Genomic DNA, 22486 nt, shown 5'->3' with positions numbered 1-22486 from the left:
GAGAGAGAGCTCTCTCAAGGTTGTCACTGTAACAACTCTGACCCTCAAGGATACTCAGAATCGGAGAGCTGGTAAATAACAGAGTTGGAAGTAGGAAAAGCCAGAAGTTTCAAGAAGGTCTCCTACAACTCAATATGAAGAAAAACGGATTTCTATACACCAGTCTTCATATCTGCATTATTCACAATAGCCAAAAGGTGGAACCATCCCAAAATGGTTTTGTTGTGCTACCATCACCACCATCCATCTCCAGGACTTTTTCATCGTCTCAGAGTCAAACTCTATACTCATTAACACTAACTGCCCATTTCCCCCTCCCCCACTGACAAACAAAATGGGTATTTTGTTTGTCAATATGGAGGAAAGTGGTGTATTTGTACACCGATGTTCATATCAGCATTATTCACAATAGCCAAAATGTGGAACCATGCCAAGTGTCCATCAACGGATGACTGGATAAACAAAATGTGGTACATATATACAATGGAATATTTTTCAGCCTTAAAAAGGAATGAAATGCTAACACATGCTACAACATGGATGAACCCTAAAGACATTATGCTAAGTGAAAGCAGACACACAGAAGGACAAGTACTGTACGGTTCCATTTATTTGAGATACCTAGAGTAGTCAAATTCATAGAGACAAAACAGAATGACTGCTGCCAGGGGGCTCGGGGAGGGGAAATGGGCAGTTAGTGTTTAATGAGTATAGAGTTTGACTCTGAGATGATGAAAAAGTCCTGGAGATGGATGGTGGCGATGGTAGCACAACAGTGTGAAAGCACTTAATGCCACTGAACTGGACGCCAAAAAATGGTTAAGATGGTAAATCATATGTATATTTTACAAACACAAACCCACAACTCACTAAGAAAGCCAGCGATTCACAGAAGACAGACTGCTGATGGCCAATACACACAGGTAAAGAAAAGGTATATGGACAATTATGAAGACTCCCCCTTAAATTTTATAATGAGAGAAATTAAGGTTGGTTTTAAGAAAACGTAATTTGTAATCTTTAGAATGTATCGGACTCCTTAACTGCATAGTTGATTCTAATTTGATTCTGCAACAGCAAGATCGTCAAAGGATGTTCGAATTACGAAGCATGTCAAGACTGGTTAGAATTTGGGCTGCATCTTCCCCACAGCAAACGGCCCAGTCAGACAAGGGCCCTCCCTCGGGCTCACCGAGATGACACACAGGTTGACGTCCTCGGGCTGGAGCGGGTACGCACTGGTGCACTGGAGGAAGCAGAAGTTGGGGTTGAGGGGCTTCACAATCTGATAGACTTGCTTCATGGTGTCCATGGACTGCATCCCACTGGAGATGACCATTGGGCGGCCTGAGGGACCCAACACCAACACCATCATCACTTTCTTTTTACGGGTTCTGACTCTCCCTTAAGCACACCCCTGCTGTTGGTTTCATCATTCTACTGAACCCCGCAAACATCTCTTAAGCACTGTGCCAGCCACAGTGGGGGAACGGAGGTGAGCCTGGTGGGTTCCTGTTCTCAACCACGGGAAACGTAGACTCCCCTCACCCCCATAAAACATTATTGTTCAGCAAAGTGAACCCAATTAAGAGGAATTTCACACTCTTTAGAGAAAGATGAGCATCTCATTGGATTAAGAGGTTGCACAGTGTGGTAGGGTGAGCACTGCCCCAGGCTCAAGAGTGTGAGGCCCGGGGCGGCCAGTGTCCTAGCTGTGTGTTCTCAGATGCCTCGTCAGTGAAGTAAGTAGAAAGCATCATCATCATATGACCTGCGTCAGTCCCAGGATTGTCATGAGGATCAAATGAGATCAGTCATGTTGTAAAACCACTTTACAAACTGTGATGTGTGGAGGTTGGATATTATACCTACAGAATACTTCTCAAAGTCAGAGCTTCCTCTAAGAAGTTTGACACATACTGTCATATCCTTAATTTTATATAAATATTTTCTTAGAAATTAAAAATAATTTTAAAATTCTTTTAAAAAACTGTCTTATTTTTCATTTCTTTCCTTGCAAGTCAGCACATGAAAAAGTGGGAGTATAGGCTGACTGGAAAATCTGTCTTCAGCAGACTCCTTTAGTGGGTTATTACTAGCAGGGTGAAAACATGAAGGTCTGGACTCAGATGTATGACAAAAATTAAACACTCACCTTTTCTGGCTGTCTTTTCCAGATAAGGGAAGTTGTTAGTGTCCCCAGATCCAACTTTGAAAAATGGAACATTCAGTTCATGCAGAAACTCAACTGCCATCTACAAAAATCCGAGAGGGAGCTCCTTTTCACGACTGTTCAGAAGCACTGTCCTGAAGACAGGCGAGGAGCCACATACAAAGAGAAAAACCCCTCTTGCCCAGCAAGAGGGACTCTCTCAACAACTTGAAAGCAGACACAGATTTGTTATGTCATGTCATTCAAATTCAAACATTCCGTCATTCATATCCACCCATCCATTTGTCCAACAAACATTGCGTGCTGGCACACACTGGCTATGAGCAACTGGAAAAGAATCGGAACCCTGGCCAGACCTTCCTTCCCCAGGGGCCTGGAGCCCCAGTAAACAAACGAAAAAGGGTCATGACCTAATCCTGACCCAGCAAAGCAGGCAGTGAGCAAGTGAAAGTCCCTCAAAGGCCTCATCCTTTCCTCAGGACCAAACAGCCGGAAGAGAGGCCATTTCAATCCTTGCCAAAAATGGAGCGTTTGATGGCCTAGCCCTGACACACTGATCCACAGCTGGCGGGGCCCATCAAACCCAAGCCCTTTCAGACCTCAAACTATGCTGCCCACAGACAAAACGAACCTCAGTCACTTTTTTGGACACAACGTCACTGTTTGAGGTTACCTCTCTAGGGCCCTTCACCATCCTTACCTGGGATTCATCAATAACACTCAGGAAATTGGCAAATGTCAGCAAATGCTTGCTGAAGGAATCAGTGGACCACAAGTTTTAAGAATAAAATCTCAATTTGCTGTAAAATTACAATTTTACATTACTATTACTGTTTTCATTACTATTTTTTTTAAATTGAAGTTGAAAATCAGAAGTAGGGCGAATCAATGTCTTGGAACGTTTCCCAATATCTAAGTTCCATCTATTAAAATGCTGGCTGAGTCTCAGAAGTAACTTTGGAAGACTTGATTAGCTAGGTCAGTGCTTCTCACGCTTTATTACGGGCACATGAACCTGCCATGGATCTTGCCCAAATGAAATGCAAATTCTGATTCTGTTGGTCTAGAGTGGGGCCTGAGAGTCTGCATTTCTTGTAAGTTCCTGGGTAACACTGCTGTTACTGCTCCGTGAATCATACTCTGAGTAGCAAGTAGCAAGGTTACCAGCATGAAAATGCAAAGGGCTCGGGGGTGGTAAGGAACAATATGAGAAGGCAATTCTGCAGCAGGTTCTTTAAATCAACCCACTACTGCCTGAGCTCCCTTCCATCTTCCCAGCAGGTGATGAGCTACTCCAATCATTGGTCTCACTCAGAGAATCACCTTCTTCATATGTTAATCCTCTAATAATGTAGGGGTTAGAGCTGCTGGTGATTCATACAGAGTGACCAACCAGCCAGTGAACAGTTCCAAGGCAGAAGGCAACCCCCTCAGTCTAAGAGACACCTCTCAGGATGGCCCAGGAGCCACTCCCCTCCAAGGGGCTAAGCCACCACTGCCTTCCCCCACTCTGCTTTATGTCTTCCTCGTCTCTCTCTTCCCTTCCACAGTTTTCTATGTCACTCTCTCCTGTGTATGTATCTCTCGTACTGTTAACCAGCCCTAAGGTGGAACTGAAAACCATTTGTTTTTAATATATTTCTTGAACAAAGTCTAATGTTCCCACCCTTCTCACTCCATCTGGCAGATGAAGAGTGTTTTCTATTTTAAGAGGGAAAACCCTACACTAAGTTTTCGTCTGTAAAATGCTCTATTTGTGAGAGCATGGCTCATGATGAAAAAGTCCCCAAGGGCATAAAGAGATGGATGAGCCCACTCAGGAGAGGTGCAGAGCGCGCAGGGGCAAGGAGGGGCCAAATGCAGAAAACACACTTTGCAAAAGCTTACCTACACTACTGTATAGCCCAGGGAACTCTACTCAATGCTCTGTGGTGACCTAAATGAGAAGGAAATCCAAAAAAGAGGGGATATATGTATATGTACAGCTGATTCACTTTGCTGTACAGTAGAAACTAACGCAATATTATAAAGCAACTACACTCCAATAAAAAATTTTTTAAAAGCTTACCTACACTGATTGTAAAATCTGCATGGAGCTCTACAATTTTCAAGTGAGGAAAAGGGGAAATTCCTGCCGGAGGAGAAAGGTGCATCTCGTTTTGCAGCCCTCCTGGGGAGCCAGCCCCATCTAGTGGCCATTTAGAAAACTGCCATTTTCTCAATCCTTGGTCCAGGAAGATCCCACATGCCACGGAGCAACTAAGCCGAGGAGCCACAACTACTGAGCCTGCGCTCTAGAGCCCGCGAGCCACAACTACTGAGCTCGCATGCCACAACTACTGAAGCCCACGCACCTAGAGCCCGTGCTCCGCAACAAGAGAAACCACCACAATGAGAAGCCCGCACACCTCAGCAAAGAGTAGCCCCTGCTCGCTGCAACTAGAGAAAGCTCGTGCACAGCAACAAAGACCCAACGCAGCCAAAAATTAATAAAATTTTAAAAATAAATAAGTAGAGAAAGCATTCTTTAAACATTAAAAAAAGAAAAAGAAAACTGCCATTTTGGATTAATCCCTGCAAACGGTGCCAACTTCCGTAGTAATCTGGAAGATACTAGCCTTCCATCCTGAGGCAATATTACTGTGCCCAGGGCCCCTCAGTCTAGGTCAGCGCCAGTGGCTGCCTTCTCTCTGTGGACTCCCTGGCTTCCTCTAGCCCTGCCCACGCCGCTGTCTGTCCTCCTTCCATCTAGGGGTACAATGCAGCCAGGCAGTCTCACAACTTCTCCTCCCTCCCACCCCACACATCATAAAGGCTTTCTGAGTCTGTCTGAAAGGAACTCGACTGAGTATGACCCTCCCTGGGCATCCAACTGGGTTAAACACACAGAAAACAGTCCCACTAGCAAACTGGTTTGGGTGAAATGCTGCATTGTTAGACTCTCCCTTAGAGGGTCCCAGTAAATACAATTGTCTAGCTATTTTACAGTGTTTCCACACTTATTCTACTCAGAACCCTTATTTATTTGGGGAAGGGGCTTTGATTCTAAATTAATGAATTAATGAGGAACCCCCTTGCCACAACGTGTGCCCACAGAACCCCCTTTCCACATCATGTCCCATGAGAAATTTGGGGGCCCGCTGATCTAAGGGGTAACAGAAATGACAGGAGTGGAGCTGGGATTTTTCTAGAGCTGCTTCCACTCCCATTGGTTTCTGGATCCATGGTGATGAGCTGGGGAGAACAGGGGGTGCTGGAGAGCTGCTCAGGGTGAGGAAATGATGAGGGGGGAAGCACGGAGCCATAAAGGCTGGGCCTGCCCTCAGCCCGGTGGCCCTGTCAGAGTGCACCACGACGTAGGCAGGGGGTGCCCTGTGGCAGAGGTGGTGGAGGAAAGAGGGCACCGTGGAGGCAGGCGCTGGGAGGGAAGGGCAGCTCTGCCGGAATGGGTCTCCAGGGGCCACCTCTATGTCACGGCTCCCATTTGCTTTCTCAACAGAACCCTCCATTTTGACCAGACACTGCTCATTTCAGTCAAGTTCCACATGCCTCCGTGCAGTTTTGACCGTGTGCCCTGGCAGTTTTCTTGGTCTTCACAAAGGTCGTTCCACCATGCCTTAACCTTTCCTCAGCACACAAAGAATGCCCTAGGACAGCACACAGAGTGGAGAAAATCGGCACTCAATAAATGCCTACTATCCATGAGGAAGTTTGGGTGGGTAAATACTCAGAGATACTTGCCAGGTAAACACAGAACAAGGAACCAACCACCTCCAACAGCCGGGTAGACAGGACTTGCTGGTTTGGCAAAGGGACCTGGCCGGCAAAGAAAATTAACTCTTGCAAAGGCTCTTAAGAATGCATTTCTCCTTACTGCCTATGCCCAGGTCAGTCAGGAGACTAGTGGGGAACAAACAGCATTCTTAGGAGAGAGGAGCCTCCCTGCCCTGTTAGTGTGAAGCAGAGAAAAGGGTTCTGAGCAACAGAACAGCTGTCATTCAGTGGGTGCAGATCTTGCACCTCCTAGACTCACCTCACTGGGTCCTCACTGCAGCCTCTGGGGTGGGCATCTTGATTACCCCGTTTTTACAGATTGGACACGTGTGGCTCAAAGAGGCTACATGACCAGCCCAAGCCCACCGATCAAGTGCTAGTACCAGGACCTGAACTCAGAGGGTGTCCGCAGAGCACGCGTTTATACACCAAAGAGAAGTGCTTCCTGGGAAACCAAGAGGGTACCTGCGGAGAGTCAGCCCCAGCTACCAACACCCAGCCAGGTTCCTCTCCTTCTCCCACCTGCTCCTGATTCCCACCTCGAAGCCACCGGGGAGTGAAAGACCTAAAGAAGTGACTTCCTGAGCAGATGCAAGGAGATGCACCCCCTTCAGAGTCCACAACCGGGAGCTCCGGTGCCTGGAAACGTGTACTGGACAGGAAAGTTCTCATCCCAAATCCAAGTCACCTTAGTGACACTATCTCTGATTCTATGCTGGCTCAGGACAACAGAGCAGGGAGAGCCTTTGGATAGCAGCTTGTTCACACACAAAAGGAAATGGAGGCCCACAGCAGGGAAGGGACTCTTCCAAGCTCACACTCAGAGCAGAGCAGGGCAAGGACCCGGATGTCCCGATCCTCAGCCCAGGCTGTTTCCTGAACTGTAACTAACATCGCTAAGCGCTGGCTGTGTGCTGCGCTTTACATGGGTGATCACATTTAATCCTCATAACAACCCTACGAGATGGGTTCAGCTGAAGAAACAGAAGCACAAAGAAGGTAAATAACCTCCACCTGGACTCAGCAGGCATGACGGGCAAAACCATATTCAAACTCAAAATGTGACCCCAGAGTCTGTACACTTAACCACGGGCCCATCCAGCCAGAGTCTGCGCTAGAGAGCACTCTTAGTACTGAGGACTCTACTGAGTTTCTGTTTATGCAGGTTCTACCTATTCATATTTACTGAATTAAAATATGTTAAGGGACTTTCCTGGTGGCACAGTGGTTAAGAACCCGCCTGCCAATGCAGGGGACACAGGTTCGAGCCCTGGTCCGGGAAGATCCCACATGCTGCGAAGCAACTGAGCCCGTGCGCCACAACTACTGAGCCTGCGCTCTAGACCCGCGAGCCACAACTACTGAAGCCTGTGCACCTAAAGCCCGTGCTCTGCAACAAGAGAAGCCATGCAATGAGAAGCCCACGTGCAGCAACAAAGACCCAATGCAACAAAAAAAAAAATTTTTTAAACCAAGGATTTTTTTTTTAGATTTTAAACTTTTTATTTTGAGATAATTAATAGCTTCACATGTAGCTGTAAGAAATAATACAGAAAGAACCTATGTACACTTTACAGTTCCCCCCAGTGGTAACATCTTGCAAAACTACAGTGTAATATCACAACTGGGAGGGTAAGGTTGATAGAGGCCACCGATCTCATTCAGATTTCACCATTTTCAAATGTACCCATCTGAGTGTGCTCGTATCTAATTCTCTGCAATTTTACCACGTGCCCAGACTCACGCGGACCACCACCACAGCCCGATACGGAGTTATGCCACCACTACAAGGCTCCCGTCATGTTACCCCTCTATAGCCACATCAACCTCCAAGCCCTCCCCTCCCTAACTCCTGACGACCACTAATCTGCTCTCCAGCTCTATAATTCTGTTATTCCGAGAATGTTAAATAAGCAGAGCCGTACGGTATGCAACCTTCTGAGAGAAGCTTTTGCACTCAGCACAGTATCCCTGAGATCCATCCAAGCTGTGGCAGCCATCAGTTTTCACTCCTTTTTATTGCTGAGTAGTATTCCGTGGTGTGGATACGCTACAGTTTATTTAATGATGCATCCCCTAAAGAAAGTTTGGGTTCTAGTTTGGGGCTACTACAAATAAAGTTGCTATGGACACTCATATACAGATTTTTGGGTGAACATAGGTTTTCATTTCTTTGGGGATAAATTACCAAATGACAACTGGTGGGTCACATGATGAGCACATGTCTAGTTTTATAAGAAACTACCAGTATACGTCAAGTGGGTGAATCGTACAGTATATGAATTATATCTTGATAAAGTTGTTTTTAAAAAAGGAAAGAATTTTCTAGAATGTACCGTTCTACATTCCCACCAGCAATGCACGAGAGGTCCATTTTCTCTGCATCCTTGCCACAATTTGGTGTTATCATCACTTTTTTTTTTTAAGATTTAATTTTATTTATTTTTGGCTACGTTGGGTCTTCGTTGCTGTGCGCGGGCTTTCTCTAGTTGTGGCGAGCGGGGGCTACTCTTGGTTGTGGTGCTCTGGCTTTTCCTTGCTGTGGCTTCTCTTGCTGTAGAGCACTGGCTCTAGGCGCACGTGGGCTTCAGTAGTTGTGGCGTGCGGGCTTAGTTGTTCCACGGCATGTGGGATCTTCCCGGACCAGAGATCGAACCCGTGTCCCCTGCATTAGCAGGCGGACTCCTGTCTATTGCGCCACCAGGGAAGTCCCATCACTTTTTATTTTAGCCTTTAGCCATACTGATAGTTGTGCAGTGATATCACATTGTGGTTTAAAACTGAGAAATGTTTAAATTACAAGAATAGACAAGCATAAAAGAAAAAACTAAAAAATTGGACATCATCAAAATTAAAGATGTTCGTGCTTCAAAGGACACCATCAAGAAGTGAAAAGATACCCCACAGAATGGGAAAATTTTTTGCAAATCATGTTTCTGATTAGGGACTTGTATCAGGAATATGTAAAGATAAATAACCCAATTTTAAAACTGGCAAAGGATCTGAATAGATATTCCTCCAAAGAAGACACACAAATGGCCAATATGCATGCGAAAAGATGCTCAACATCATTAGCCATCAGATAAATGCAAGTCAAAACCACAATAAGATATCACTTCACACTCACTAGGATGTCTAGAATCAGAAAGACATGTAATAACAAATGTTGGTGAGGATGTAGAGAAATTGGAACCCTCATACATTGCTGGTGGGAATGTAAAATGGTGCAGCCACTTTGAAAAACAGTCTGACAGTTTCTCGAAAAAAATTAAACATGAGTTACCGTATATACACCCAAGAGAAATGAAAATATGTTCATATAAAACATGTACATGGATGTTTGTGACAGCATTGCTCATACTATTCATACTAGCCAAAAAGTGGAAACAATCCAAATGTCCATCAACTGAGATGTGGATAAATAAAATGTAGTCTAGCCATAAAATTGAATGGTATTCAGCAACAAAAAGGAATGAAATACTGACACATGCTGTCACACAGATGAACCTTGAAAAAATGTTGCCATGTGAAAGAAGCCAGACACAAAGGACCACATATTATCTGATTCTATTTACATGCAATGTCCAAAAGAGGCAAAACTATAGAGATAGACAGGAGATTAGAGGTTGCCTAGGGTTGGGAGAATTGAGGGAATTGAGCAATGACTGCTAATGGGTATAGTTCTTCCTCTTAGGGTGATAAAAATGTTCTAAATTGATTGTGGTGATGGTCGCACAACTCTGTGAATATACTAAAAACCACTGAACTGTGCAATTTAATTGATTGAACTGTATAGTATGTCAATAAAGCTGTTAATTAAACACTGGGAAACCAAAAAATTCATTTGAATTGCTCTATTGATATATTCACTTTATGGCGGTGGTCTGGAACTGAACCCACAATATCTTCGAGGTATGCCTGAATGCTTATTCCAAAGACAGTACTAGGGATCCAAAATACATCTGTACACTTCCTTGGAAATTCTCTCCAGAGCCTGTTTATGGGCCCTGCAAAAACTAATCTGCCTCAAAATGAACCTCCAGGGACTTCCCTGGTAGTCCAGTGGTTAAGACTCTGTGCTTCCACTTCAGGGGGCACGGGTTTGATCCCTGGTTGGGGAACTAAGATCCCGCATGCCGAGAGGTGTGGCCAAAAATTAAAAACAAAAAAACGAATCTGCCTCATTACTGACTTGTTACCAAGTTGGTCAGATCAAAAGTTTCACCCAGGAATTTTAAGTCTATTCACATTTGACCCAAGAACAATCAGTTTCTTGAACCCAAACCAGCCCTCTCCAAGGACTAAGATTTAGCTGTCCCTGAGTGAATGAGCCCTACAGGCAGTTACCAAAGAGCAATCCCCAAAGGTTCTGAACCCACAGTACGTGAAACAAGCATGGAATGAAAACTGTCATTTCTTGGGCATGACCTTCCTATCAAGCTATTTCCTAAGCATGGACTATGGGTCAACACTGTGCCAGGACCTGGGTTCATGAGGGTGTCCATGCTCCTCAGGTCAAGCCTACCTCCTGGGTATTTTTACTTTTATTTATTTATTTTAAAAATAAATTTATTTATTTTTGGCTGCATTGGGTCTTCGTTGGTGCACGCGGGCTTTCTCTAGTTGTGGTGAACTGGGGCTACGCTTCGTTGCGGTGTGTGGGCTTCTCAGTGTGGTGGCTTCTCTTGTTGCGGAGCACGGGCTCTAGGCACGTGGGCTTCAGTAGTTGTGGCATGCAGGCTCGGTAGTTGTGGCTCACGAGCTCTAGAGCGCAGGCTCAGTAGTTGTGGTGCATAGGCTTAGTTGCTCCGCGGCATGTGGGATCTTCCCGGACCAAGGCTCAAAGCCGTGTCCCCTGCATGGGCAGGCGGATTCTTAACCGCTGCGCCACCAGGGAAGTCGACTTCTGGGTATTTTTAATCCATCCCCTTGCCCTTTACCTATGAGGAAACAGGCCCGAGAGATGCAAGAAGAGTATGGTCAGGAGGGCAGGCTCTGGAGTCACCTAGGTTGGAATCAGCCTCTGCTGATCAACAGCTACTGACAGCTAACCCGCTCCGTGCTCTAGCGTCCTCATCTGTAGAGTGGGAATAATAACTGTCCTATCTCAAGGGGTTAAGAGGAGTAAATGAGCTGATACATTTAAAATACCTAGCACAGAACCTGGCAGATCATAAACACTCAAGAAACGTTGAAGATTCTTACTTTTAATCACTCAGCTAGTTAATAGCAAGACCAGAAAAAACACCCAAGTCTTTCAGATCCCAAAGCCCACAATCTTTTTTGTCTAACATTTTTGATTTACAGATCCTTTAAGGATCTGATAAAAACCATCAACCCTCTCTTTTGTTTGGCTCACTTATTTACTTATTCACTCAACAAACATCTCCCGAGCACCTACTACGTTCCAGGCACTGGGGATGCTGTGGTGTTAACAGCCTGGTGGAAAGGAGCAATAGTTAGCGGTAATTACGGAAGTAAAGAAAATCGGGAGACAGGACTTCCCTGGTGGTGCAGTGGTTCGGAGTCTGCCAGCCAATGCAGGGGACATAGGTTTGAGCCCTGGTCCGGGAAGATCCCACATGCCGCGGAGCAACTAAGCCCGTGTGCCCCAACTACTGAGCCTGTACTCTGGAGTCTGTGAGCCACAACTACTGAAGCCCGTGTGCCTAGAGCCCGTGCTCTGCAACAAGAGAAGCCACCACAATGAGAACGAAGAGTAGCCCCTGCTCACCGCAACTAGAGAAAGCCTGCACGCAGCAACGAAGACCCAATGCAGCCAAAAATAAATAAATAAATTAATTAATTAATTAAAAAAAAAGAAAACCAAGAGAACACAACAGAAGGACGGGCCTGAACCAAGCAGGGGCACAGGAAGAATTTCCTGAGGAGGTACTATTTAAGATGGGATCAGAAAAATGCCCAGTAACCACTTTAGATAGGTTTTCCTAAAAATATGTCCCCTTTTCCCCAGGGCATCTCTTGGGCCCAAAGACTCTCCAGCCACCAACATCGAGAGTGGTGAAGAGCAGGGGGGAAGCCCAAAGGCTCTCCTGAGCTTTGGGAAGCCACACACACCCGAACGGACGGCCAGGTGGCAGCTGAGGGACTGCAGAAAGCACACTGCACTAGGCATCAGATCTGCCCTCAAGACCCATTTCCCAGCTGTGTGACACTGTACAAACTTCCTGGCCCCTCTGAGTCTCCATTTCTTCATCTGCAAAATGGGGCATAGTAGGGATAAGATATATTACTGTAAGCGGGCTACGGAACTGAAGCCTGGACTTGTCAAGTTTCACAGACACCTAGGTTCTCTGCTTCCCCCCCTTTTTTAAACTACCAATAGTTTAGGCTAGAGTTATGTTTCTTTTGACTCAATTTACAGACATATCTTAGGGTTGGAATAGTGACACAAAAGGTCAGACGCCTAGAGAAGGAACTGGGCTCCCTTCAAATATTCTAGTTGACTAAAAGAATCCTAAGTGTTTCAAGAGCCTTTAAAATGTTGTTTCATCTAATGATCCATTACTGCAAAGCTATCCTAAGGAAACAATTCAAACCACAGAAAAGAAGATGGTCATCTCAGCATTATTTATAACACAAAAAACTGAAAGTAAAAACATAACCTCATGTTCAAACATAAAGAAATGGTTACATACATTATAAATCCTCAAAAGAAATACTACACCATCATTAATAACTTTCAGCACAAGATATGGAGAGCTACATGTCAATTATATCTCAATAAAGCTGAGGAAAAAAAAACAAGATATGGGTAAAAGCTGTAGATAATGTTAACTGGGAAAAGCATGCACGGAACTCAACATTCACAAATATAACAACTAGGCAATAAAAGATGCATATAAAACAACTTCAGGAGGAAATATATAAAGAGAGCTGCCAGGGACTTCCCTGGTGGCACAGTGGTTAAGAACCTGCCTGCCAATGCAGGGGACACGGGTTCCAGCCCTGGTCCGCGAAGATCCCACATGCCATGGAGCAACGAAGCCCGTGCGCCACAACTACTGAGCCTGCGCTCTAGAGCCTGCGAGCCACAACTACTGAGCCTGTGTGCCACAACTACTGAAGCCTGCGTGCCTAGAGCCAGTGCTCCGCAACAAGAGAAGCCACCGCAATGTGAAGCCTGCGCGCCGCAACAAGAGTAGCCCCCGCTTGCCGCAACTAGAGAAAGCCCGCCTGCAGCAACAAAGACCCAACGCAGCCAAAAATAAATTAATTAATTAACTGATTAAAAAAAAAAAAAAGAGCTGCCATATAGAGATTATGGGTCAGTTTTTCTCCCTTTTTCCTGTTTTCTAAACTTTCTGTGACATTGTATAACATTGTATAATTTTTATAATTAAAAAAATTTTTTATATTTGAAAAAAGAGCACGTAAAGGAGTCTTGAGGCAGGTTACAGAGCAGATGGGACCCAAGACCTGGCACCAGCTGGACTCGTCCAGTATGTCAGCATGGCCATCCTGTGTGCTACTGCCTTCTGAATCATGCAATGCCACCTCCCCCAGATAAGCCACGGCCACTCAGCAAGGGGAGGACTCCTGTCAGAACTGAGGTTTCCTGAGTCCAGGCCACTTTCCACTGGGAGAAAACTGGCCCAGTGTGGCATCTTCCACAGGCTTGAGGGACTCTGGGGTTCCAGGGTGGCTGGCCCCTACTCCCAGAGACAGCCTGCTCTGAAAACTATGGTTCCCTGCATCACTGGGCCTCTGATCCCCCTGGCCTCCTGTTTAGTTGGGCATTTATCTTGTTAATGCTATGGGGAACTCTAGGTCCAGAAAGCACAAAAAAGTCTAAAGTGAGCAAGGGCTGGAGCTGGCTCTAAGCCAAAGCCACAGGGCTACCTGATGTCCCCTAGGTCTGCTAAAATGACAAATAGCAGCGTGGCAGAGGGCTCACCTCATCCATGCCGGAGGCAGTGAAGAAGATGCCAACCTCCTCAGCATATTTCTGCAGCTCCTTGTACTGGGCGTGGCTGAATTCCAGGTGGCGTTTGTGCTCCCCGTACGTCTTCCCCCAGGAATGCTTCGAAGTATACGGCCTCTCCAAGGCTTTCCGATTAAACTTATACTCCAGCTCACTCTTCTGGAACTTGGCACAGTCAGCGCCACACTCCTGCAAACACACATTAGGGCTCCTTTAATGACCCTGCACAGATTCTGAGAGACAAGAGAAGTGTTGGGGCAACTGCTATGAAATTATTATCTTTAAAAATAACATCGGGGGGCTTCCCTGGTGGCGCAGTGGTTGAGAGTCCGCCTGCTGATGCAGAGGACACGGGTTCGTGCCCCAGTCCGGGAGGATCCCACATGCCGCGGAGCGGCTGGGCCCATGAGCCATGGCCGCTGAGCCTGCGCGTCCGGAGCCTGTGCTCCGCAACGGGAGAGGCCACAACAGTGAGAGGCCCGCGTACCGCTAAAAAAAAAAAAAAAAAAAAAAAAAAAAATAACATGAATTGACAGACGCATTAAGAACTCCCAAAGAAGAGAAACAGGAAAAGCAAGGAAGTCTCACAGGAATAAAAGGGTGGGGATGGGGGTTCTGCTGTATTTTTCCCTCTTAAAATGTAAAAAAAAAAAAGGGGAGCTGCTTTGTTTTGTATTATAATATTAAAAATAATTAATCAAACAGTCAAAGAAGATTTTAAGTTGTGTAACTCGGCAGAGGATATGAAAACTGGGCCAGAATTTAGGGGAAAAAGTCAGAATCTGACTTAACTCTGACTCTCTTGGATAAGTCACTTCCTATCTCTGGACTCAGTTTCTCCATCTATACAAATGGCCATTTGGACTAGCTCTAGGACCTGTAACTTGCTGAGGAGCCCCTGATGGGGGTGGGAAACAAAGGAACAACTGTGTTTTTAGCTGTTCTGCACATCTGCTTTTCTGCACAGCATCTCGTTTGAACAAGAGGTTCTGGGGCAAAAGCAAGCAAACTTAGAAATGCCCCAGCTTTACTTAACAGAAGCTATAATATAAAAGCTGGATTGTCTGACTATAAAAGCTGTAATTTTATTGCCAGTCAGCCTCCAATCTTTCAAAATTGTTTTTAAAACCACTCAACAGATAGATTAAGCAAAGCTCTCTAAAGTCTCAGCTCGCTGACATTTCTGTAGACACAGAGGTCTTCATGCTGCTGGAAACCTCAGCTCCAGAAATGCCTGTGCTGAGAGTGCTGCTTCTACTCCTGGAAAAATCAAAAGATGGCACAGTCAGGACTTGATGCTGGATAGAAGTTCAGAGAACATTAGACCTGAAAGTGACCTTGGGCAACAGAGTCCTCATTGTCTAGATGAAGATCCCAAGGCCTAGAGTGACCTGACCAAAGCTGCACAGTGAGTCTCTGGCAGAGCTGGCCAGAGGGCTTTCCTGAACGCTGCAGAACATGATCTTCACAGAGCACTGCTTCCTTCCCTTTGATTCTCACCTCCGTCTGAAGAAGTAGACTTACCCTCAAGAAGTTAAAAAGCTTGTCTCCACCTAGGCAAGTAGTAAAGTGAAGTAAAACAGCAGAAAGTACTAATGATAAGAGATAAGATAAAGTTCTACCACATTCCACCTGACAGCAGTTGTATGGGGAGGACAGCAGGTTCCTCCCCTTCTTTTCTCAGCTTCTTTCCTAAATATGACAAATTTCTCTATCTGTTTAATGCTATGGTCAACTCTTGGTTCAGAAAACACAACCACTGTCACTATTTTACCATAATGCTGATGGTTTCTTTGCTCAAGCTTTTATTGCTTCTCTACTGGCAAAAAGCAAGCTACAGAATGAGCCAAGGTGTGATGTGCCCTTTGCATCAAAATTTGAGAGTTAAAAGTATATTCAATCAGCAAATTTCTAATTGTAACACAGTTATATTTTTATACATATTATATAATTATAATAACATTTTGTTGTAATAAAATAAAAATAATTGGGTGAACAAAGAAAAGAACAAAGGGTGTCACTCATCATCCAATTATACAAAAGCTTAAGTTGCAACCCACTGTAGTCACCCACAGAGAGTGAGTCCTAAGAGGAACTCAGGATAGAAAAAACAGGATGAGGGATTCTGTGCTTTGGATAAAAAGCCCCCAGAGGAGCTTCTGGGTTGGCTAACACGTGGAGGTGATGGGAGAGTGGTGCGCCTGGAGAAGTCATGGGAAGTCTGCTCCCATTCCCCGTGCCTTGCCCTATGCATCCCTTTCATCTGGCTGTCCCTGAGTTATATCATTTTATGATCCACTACGGATCTACCGTGTGGCTGACAGGGTCTTGGTGCTCCAACCGGGTGTCAGGCCTGAGCCTCTGAGGTGGGAGAGCCGAGTTCAGGACATTGGTCCACCAGAGACCTCCTGGCCCCATGTAATATCAAACGGTGAAAGCTCTCTCAGAGATCTCCATCTCAACGCTAAGACCCAGCTCCACTCAACAACCAGCAAGCTCCAGTGCTGGATGCCCCATGCCAAACAACTAGCAAGACAGTAACACAACCCCATCCATTAGCAGAGAGGCTGCCTAAAGTCATACCAAGTTCACAGATACCCCAAAACACACCACCAGATGCGGTCCTGCCCACCAGAAAGACAAGATCCAGCCTCATCCACCAGAACACAGGCACCAGTCCCCTACACCAGGAAGCCTACACAACCTACTGAACCAACCTTACCCACTGGGGGCAAACATCAAAAACAACAGGAACTACGAACCTGCAGCCTGTGAAAAGGAGACCCCAAACACAGTAAGTTAAACAAAATGAGAAGACAGAGAATTACACAGCAGATGAAGGAGCAAGGTAAAAACCCACTAGACCAAACAAATGAAGAGGAAATAGGCAGTCTACCTGAAAAAGAATTCAGAATAATGAGAGTAAAGATCCAAAATCTTGGAAATAGAATGGAGAAAATACAAGAAACGTTTAACAAGGACGTAGAAGAACTAAAGAGCAAACAATAATGAACAACACAATAAATGAAATTAAAAATTCTCCAGAAGGAATCAATAGCAGAATAACTGAGGCAGAAGAACAGATAAGTGACCTGGAAGATAAAATAGTGGAAATAACTACCACAGAGCTGAATAAAGAAAAAAGAATGAAAAGAATTGAGGACAGTTTCAAAGACCTCTGGGAGAACATTAAACACACCAACATTCGAATTATAGGGGTCCCAGAAGAAGAAGAGAATAAAAAAAGGGACTGAGAAAATATTTGAAGAGATTATAGTTGAAAACTTCCCTAATATGGGAAAGGAAATAGTCAATCAAGTCCAGGAAGCACAGAGAGTCCCATACAGGATAAATCCAAGGAGAAACACACCAAGGCACATATTAATCAAACTATCAAAAATTAAATACAGGGCTTCCCTGGTGGCGCAGTGGTTGAGAGTCCACCTGCCGATGCAGGAGACAGGGTTCGTGCCCCGGTCCGGGAGGATCCCACGTGCCGCGGAGCGGCTGGGCCCGTGAGCCATGGCCGCTGAGCCTGCGCGTCCGGAGCCTGTGCTCCGCAACAGGAGAGGCCACAACGGTGAGAGGCCCGCATACAGCAAAAAAAGAAAAAAAAAAATTAAATACAAAGGAAAAATATTAAAAGCAGCGAGGGAAAAGCAACAAATAACATACAAGGGAATCTCCATAAGGTTAACAGCTGATCTTTCAGCAGAAACTCTGCAAACCAGAAGGGAGTGGCAGGACATATTTAAAGTGACGAAAGAGAAAAACATACAACCAAGATTACTCAACCCAGCAAGAATCTCATTCAGATTCAACAGAGAAATTAAAACCTTTACGGACAAGCAAAAGCTAAGAGAATTCAGCACCACCAAACCAGCTTTACAACAAATCCTAAAGGAAGTTCTCTAGGCAGGAAACACAAGAGAAGAAAAGGACCTACAATAAGAAACCCAAAACAGTTAAGAAAATGGTAATAGGAACACACATATCGATAACTACCTTGAATGTAAATGGATTAAATGCTCTAACCAAAAGACATAGACTGGCTGAATGGATACAAAAACAACACCTGTATATTTGCTGTCTACAAGGGACCCACTTCAGACCTAGGGACACATACAGACTGAAAGTGAGGGGATGGCAAAAGATATTCCATGCAAATGGAAATCAAAAGAAAGCAGGAGTAGCAATTCTCATATCAGACAAAATGGACTTTAAAATAAAGACTATTACAAGAGACAAAGAAGGACACTACATAATCATCAAGGGATCAATCCAAGAAGAAGATATAACAATTGTAAATATTTATGCACCCAACATAGGAGCACCTCAATACATAAGGCAAATGCTAACAGCCATAAAAGGGGAAATCGACAGTAACACAATCATACTAGGGGACTTTAACACCCCACTTTCACCAATGGACAGATCATCCAAAATGAAAATAAATAAGGAAACACAAGTCTTAAATGATACATTAAACAAGATGGACTTAATTGATATTTATAGGACATTCCATCCGAACACAACAGAATACACTTTCTTCTCAAGTGCTCATGGAACATTCTCCAGGATAGATCATATCTTGGGTCACAAATCAAGCCTTGGTAAATTTAAGAAAATTGAAATCATATCAAGTATCTTTTCCAACCACAACACTATGAGGCTAGATATCAATTACAGGAAAAAATCTGTAAAAAATACAAACACATGGAGGCTAAACAATACACTACTTAATAATGAAGTGATCACTGAAGAAATCAAAGAGGAAATCAAAAAATACCTAGAAACAAATGACAATGAAAACACGATGACCTAAAAGCTATGGGATGCAGCAAAAGCAATTCTAAGAGGGACGTTTATAGCAATACAATCCTACCTCAAGAAACAAGAAACATCTCAAACAAACAACCTAACCTTATACCTAAAGCAATTAGAGAAAGAAGAACAAAAAACACCCGAAGTTAGCAGAAGGAAAGAAATCATAAAGATCAGATCAGAAATAAATGAAAAAGAAATGAAGGAAATAATAGCTAAGATCAATAAAACTAAAAGCTGTTTCTTTGAGAAGATAAACAAAATTGATAAACCACTAGCCAGACTCATCAAGAAAAAAAGGGAGAAGTCTCAAATCAATAGAATTAGAAATGAAAAAGGAGAAGTAACAACTGACACTGCAGAAATACAAAGGATCAGGAGAGATTACTACAAGCAACTATATGCCAATAAAATGGACAAACTGGAAGAAATGGACACATTCTTAGAAAAGCACAACCTCCTGAGACTGAACCAGGAAGAAATAGAAAATATAAACAGACCAATCACAAGCACAGAAATTGAAACTGTGATTAAAAATCTTCCAGGGCTTCTCTGGTGGCGCAGTGGTTGAGAGTCCGCCTGCCGATGCAGGGGACACGGGTTCGTGTCCCGGTCCGGGAAGACCCCACATACTGCAGAGTGGCTGGGCCAGTGAGCCATGGCCACTGAGCCTGCGCGTCTGGAGCCTGTGCTCCGGAACGAGAGAGGCCACAACAGTGAGAGGCCTGCGTACCGAAAAAAAAAAAAATCTTCCAAAAATAAAGCCCAGGACCAGATGGCTTCACAGGCAAATTCTATCAAACATTTAGAGAAGAGCTAACACCTATCCTCTCAAACTCTTCCAAAATATAGCAGAGGGAGGAACACTCCCAAACTCATTCTACGAGGCCACCATCACCCTGATACCAAACCAGACAAAGATGTCACAAAGAAAGAAAATTACAGGCCAATATCACTGATGAACATAGATGCAAAAATCCTCAACAAAGTACTAGCAAACAGAATCCAACAGCACATCAAAAGGATCATACACCATGATTAAGTGGGGTTTACCCCAGGGATGCAAGGATTCTTCAATATATACAAATCAATCAATGTGATAAACCATATTAACAAATTGAAGGAGAAAAACCGTATGATTTTCTCAATAGATGCAGAAAAAGCTTTTGACAAAATTCAACACCCATTTATGATAAAAACTCTCCCGAAAGTAGGCATAGAGGAAACTTACCTCAACATAATAAAGGCCGTATATGACAACCCCACAGCCAACATCGTTCTCAGTGGTGAAACATTGAAACCATTTCCACTAAGATCAGGTACAAGACAAGGTTGCCCACTCTCACCACTATTATTCAACATAGTTTCGGAAGTTTCAGCCACAGAACTCAGAGAAGAAAAAGAAATAAAAGGAATCCAAATTGGAAAAGAAGAAGTAAAACTGTCACTGTTTGCAGATGACATGATACTATACATAGAGGATCCCAAAGATGCTACCAGAAAACTACTAGAGCTAATCAATGAATTTGGTAAGGTAGCAGGATACAAAATTAATGCACAGAAATCTCTTGCATTCCTATACACTAATGACAAAAAATCTGAAAGGGAAATTAAGGAAACACTTCAATTTACCATTGCAACAAAAAGAATTAAATACCTAGGTATAAACCTACCTAAGGAGACAAAAGACCTGTATGCAGAAAAGTATAAGACACTGATGAAAGAAATTAAAGATGATACAAACAGATGGAGAGATATACCATGTTCTTGGATTGGAAGAGTCAACACTGTGAAAATGACTATACTACCCAAAGCAATCTACAGATTCAATGCAATCCCTATCAAATTACCAATGGCATTTTTCACAGAACTAGAACAAAAAATTTCACAATTTGTATGGAAACACAAAAGACCCCGAATAGCCAAAGCAATCTTGAGAAAGAAAAACAGAGCTGGAGGAATCAGGCTCCCTGACTTCAGACTATACTACAAAGCTACAGTAATCAAGACAATATGGTACTGGCACAAAAACAGAAATACAGATCAATGGAACAGGATAGAAAGCCCAGAGATAAACCCACACACATATGGTCACCTTATCTTTGATAAAGCAGGCAAGAATATACAATGAAGAAAAGACAGCCTCTTCAATAAGTGGTGCTGGGAAAACTGGACAGCTACATGTAAAAGAATGAAATTAGAACACTCCCTAACACCTTACACAAAAATAAATTCAAAATGGATTAAAGACCTAAATGTAAGGCCAGACAATATAAAACTCTTAGAGGAAAACATAGGCAGAACACTCTATTACATACATCACAGCAAGATCCTTTTTGACCCACCTCCTAGAGAAATGAAAATAAAAACAAAAATAAACAAATGGGACCTAATGAAACTTAAAAGCTTTTGCACAGCAGAGGAAACCATAAACAAGATGAAAAGACAACCCTCAGAATGGGAGAAAATAGCTGCAAATGAAGCAACTGACAAAGGATTAATCTCCAAAATTTACAAGCAGCTCATGCAGCTTAATATCAAAAAAACAAACAACCCAGTCCAAAAATGGGCAGAAGACCTAAATAGACATTTCTCCAAAGAAGATATACAGATTGCCAACAAACACATGAAAGGATGCTCAACATCACTAATCATTAGAGAAATGCAAATCAAAACTACAATGAGAATTCACCTTGCACCAGTCAGAATGGCCATCATCAAAATACCTACAACAACAAATGCTGGAGAGGGTGTGGAGAAAAGGGAACCCTCTTGCACTGTTGGTGGGAATGTAAATTGATACAGCCACTATGGAGAACAGTATGGAGGTTCCTTAGAAAACTAAAAATAGAACTACCATACGACCCAGCGATCCCACTACTGGGCATATACCCTGAGAAAACCATAATTCAAAAAGAGTCATGTACCACAATGTTCATTGCAGCTCTATTTACAATAGCCAGGACATGGAAGCAACCTATGTGTCCATCAACAGATGAATGCATAAAGAAGATGTGGCACATATATACAATGGAATATTACTCAGCCATAAAAAGAAACGAAATTGAGTTATTTGTAGTAAGGTGGATGGACCTAGAGACTGTCAAACAGAGTGAAGTAAATCAGAAAGAGAAAAACAAATACCATATGCTAACACATATATACGGAATATAAAAAAAAAATTGGTTCTAAAGAACCTAAGGGCAGGACGGGAATAAAGACACAGATGTAGAGAATGGACTTGAGGACATGGGGAGGGGGATGGGTAAGCTGGGACGAAGTGAGAGCGTGCTGTGGACCTATATACACTACCAAATGTAAATAGATAGCTAGTGGGAAGCGGCCACATAGCACAGGGAGATCACCTCGGTGCTTTGTGTCCACCTAGAGGGGTGGGATAGGGAAGGTGGGAGGGAGACGCAAGAGGGAGGAGATATGGGGATATATGTTTGTGTATAGCTGATTCACTTTGTTATACAGCAGAAACTAACACATGACTGTAAAGCAATTATACTCCAATAAAGATGTTAAAAAAAAAAAAAAAGCCCCCAGATAGCTAACATGCATGTCTCAGGAAAAATTTTAATGATCCCAGATTCTTGCATTTGCCCATATATAGAAAAGTACTAAAATCATTAACTTGAGATATTTGTTCTTTGTGATTAGCAGTACTTTTTTTTACCAAGATTCATGCTTGATTACATGTATTTCCTAGCCAAAAAATCCATATATATACTGGCTTCTCCCCTACCTCTTTGGAGCAGTTTCTC

General features: G+C 43.6%; 1 protein-coding gene across 1 annotated transcript in view; it reads right to left on the bottom strand.

The window, feature by feature from the left end:
- NANS (N-acetylneuraminate synthase) overlaps positions 1 to 22486 on the bottom strand; it is a 29204-nt gene that overhangs the window by 3719 nt on the left and 2999 nt on the right. The window contains exons 2-4 of the mRNA XM_004322803.4: positions 13866 to 14081; positions 2156 to 2255; positions 1193 to 1347 (exon numbers count right to left, since the gene is read on the bottom strand). Coding sequence (XP_004322851.1) covers positions 1193 to 1347; positions 2156 to 2255; positions 13866 to 14081 — 471 coding nt within the window. The remainder of the gene's footprint in view (positions 1 to 1192; positions 1348 to 2155; positions 2256 to 13865; positions 14082 to 22486) is intronic.

This window comes from Tursiops truncatus, chromosome 6 (genome assembly GCF_011762595.2).
Source record: "Tursiops truncatus isolate mTurTru1 chromosome 6, mTurTru1.mat.Y, whole genome shotgun sequence".
Classification (NCBI taxonomy): domain Eukaryota; kingdom Metazoa; phylum Chordata; class Mammalia; order Artiodactyla; family Delphinidae; genus Tursiops; species Tursiops truncatus.
This window is presented reverse-complemented; position numbering and strand designations above follow the sequence as displayed.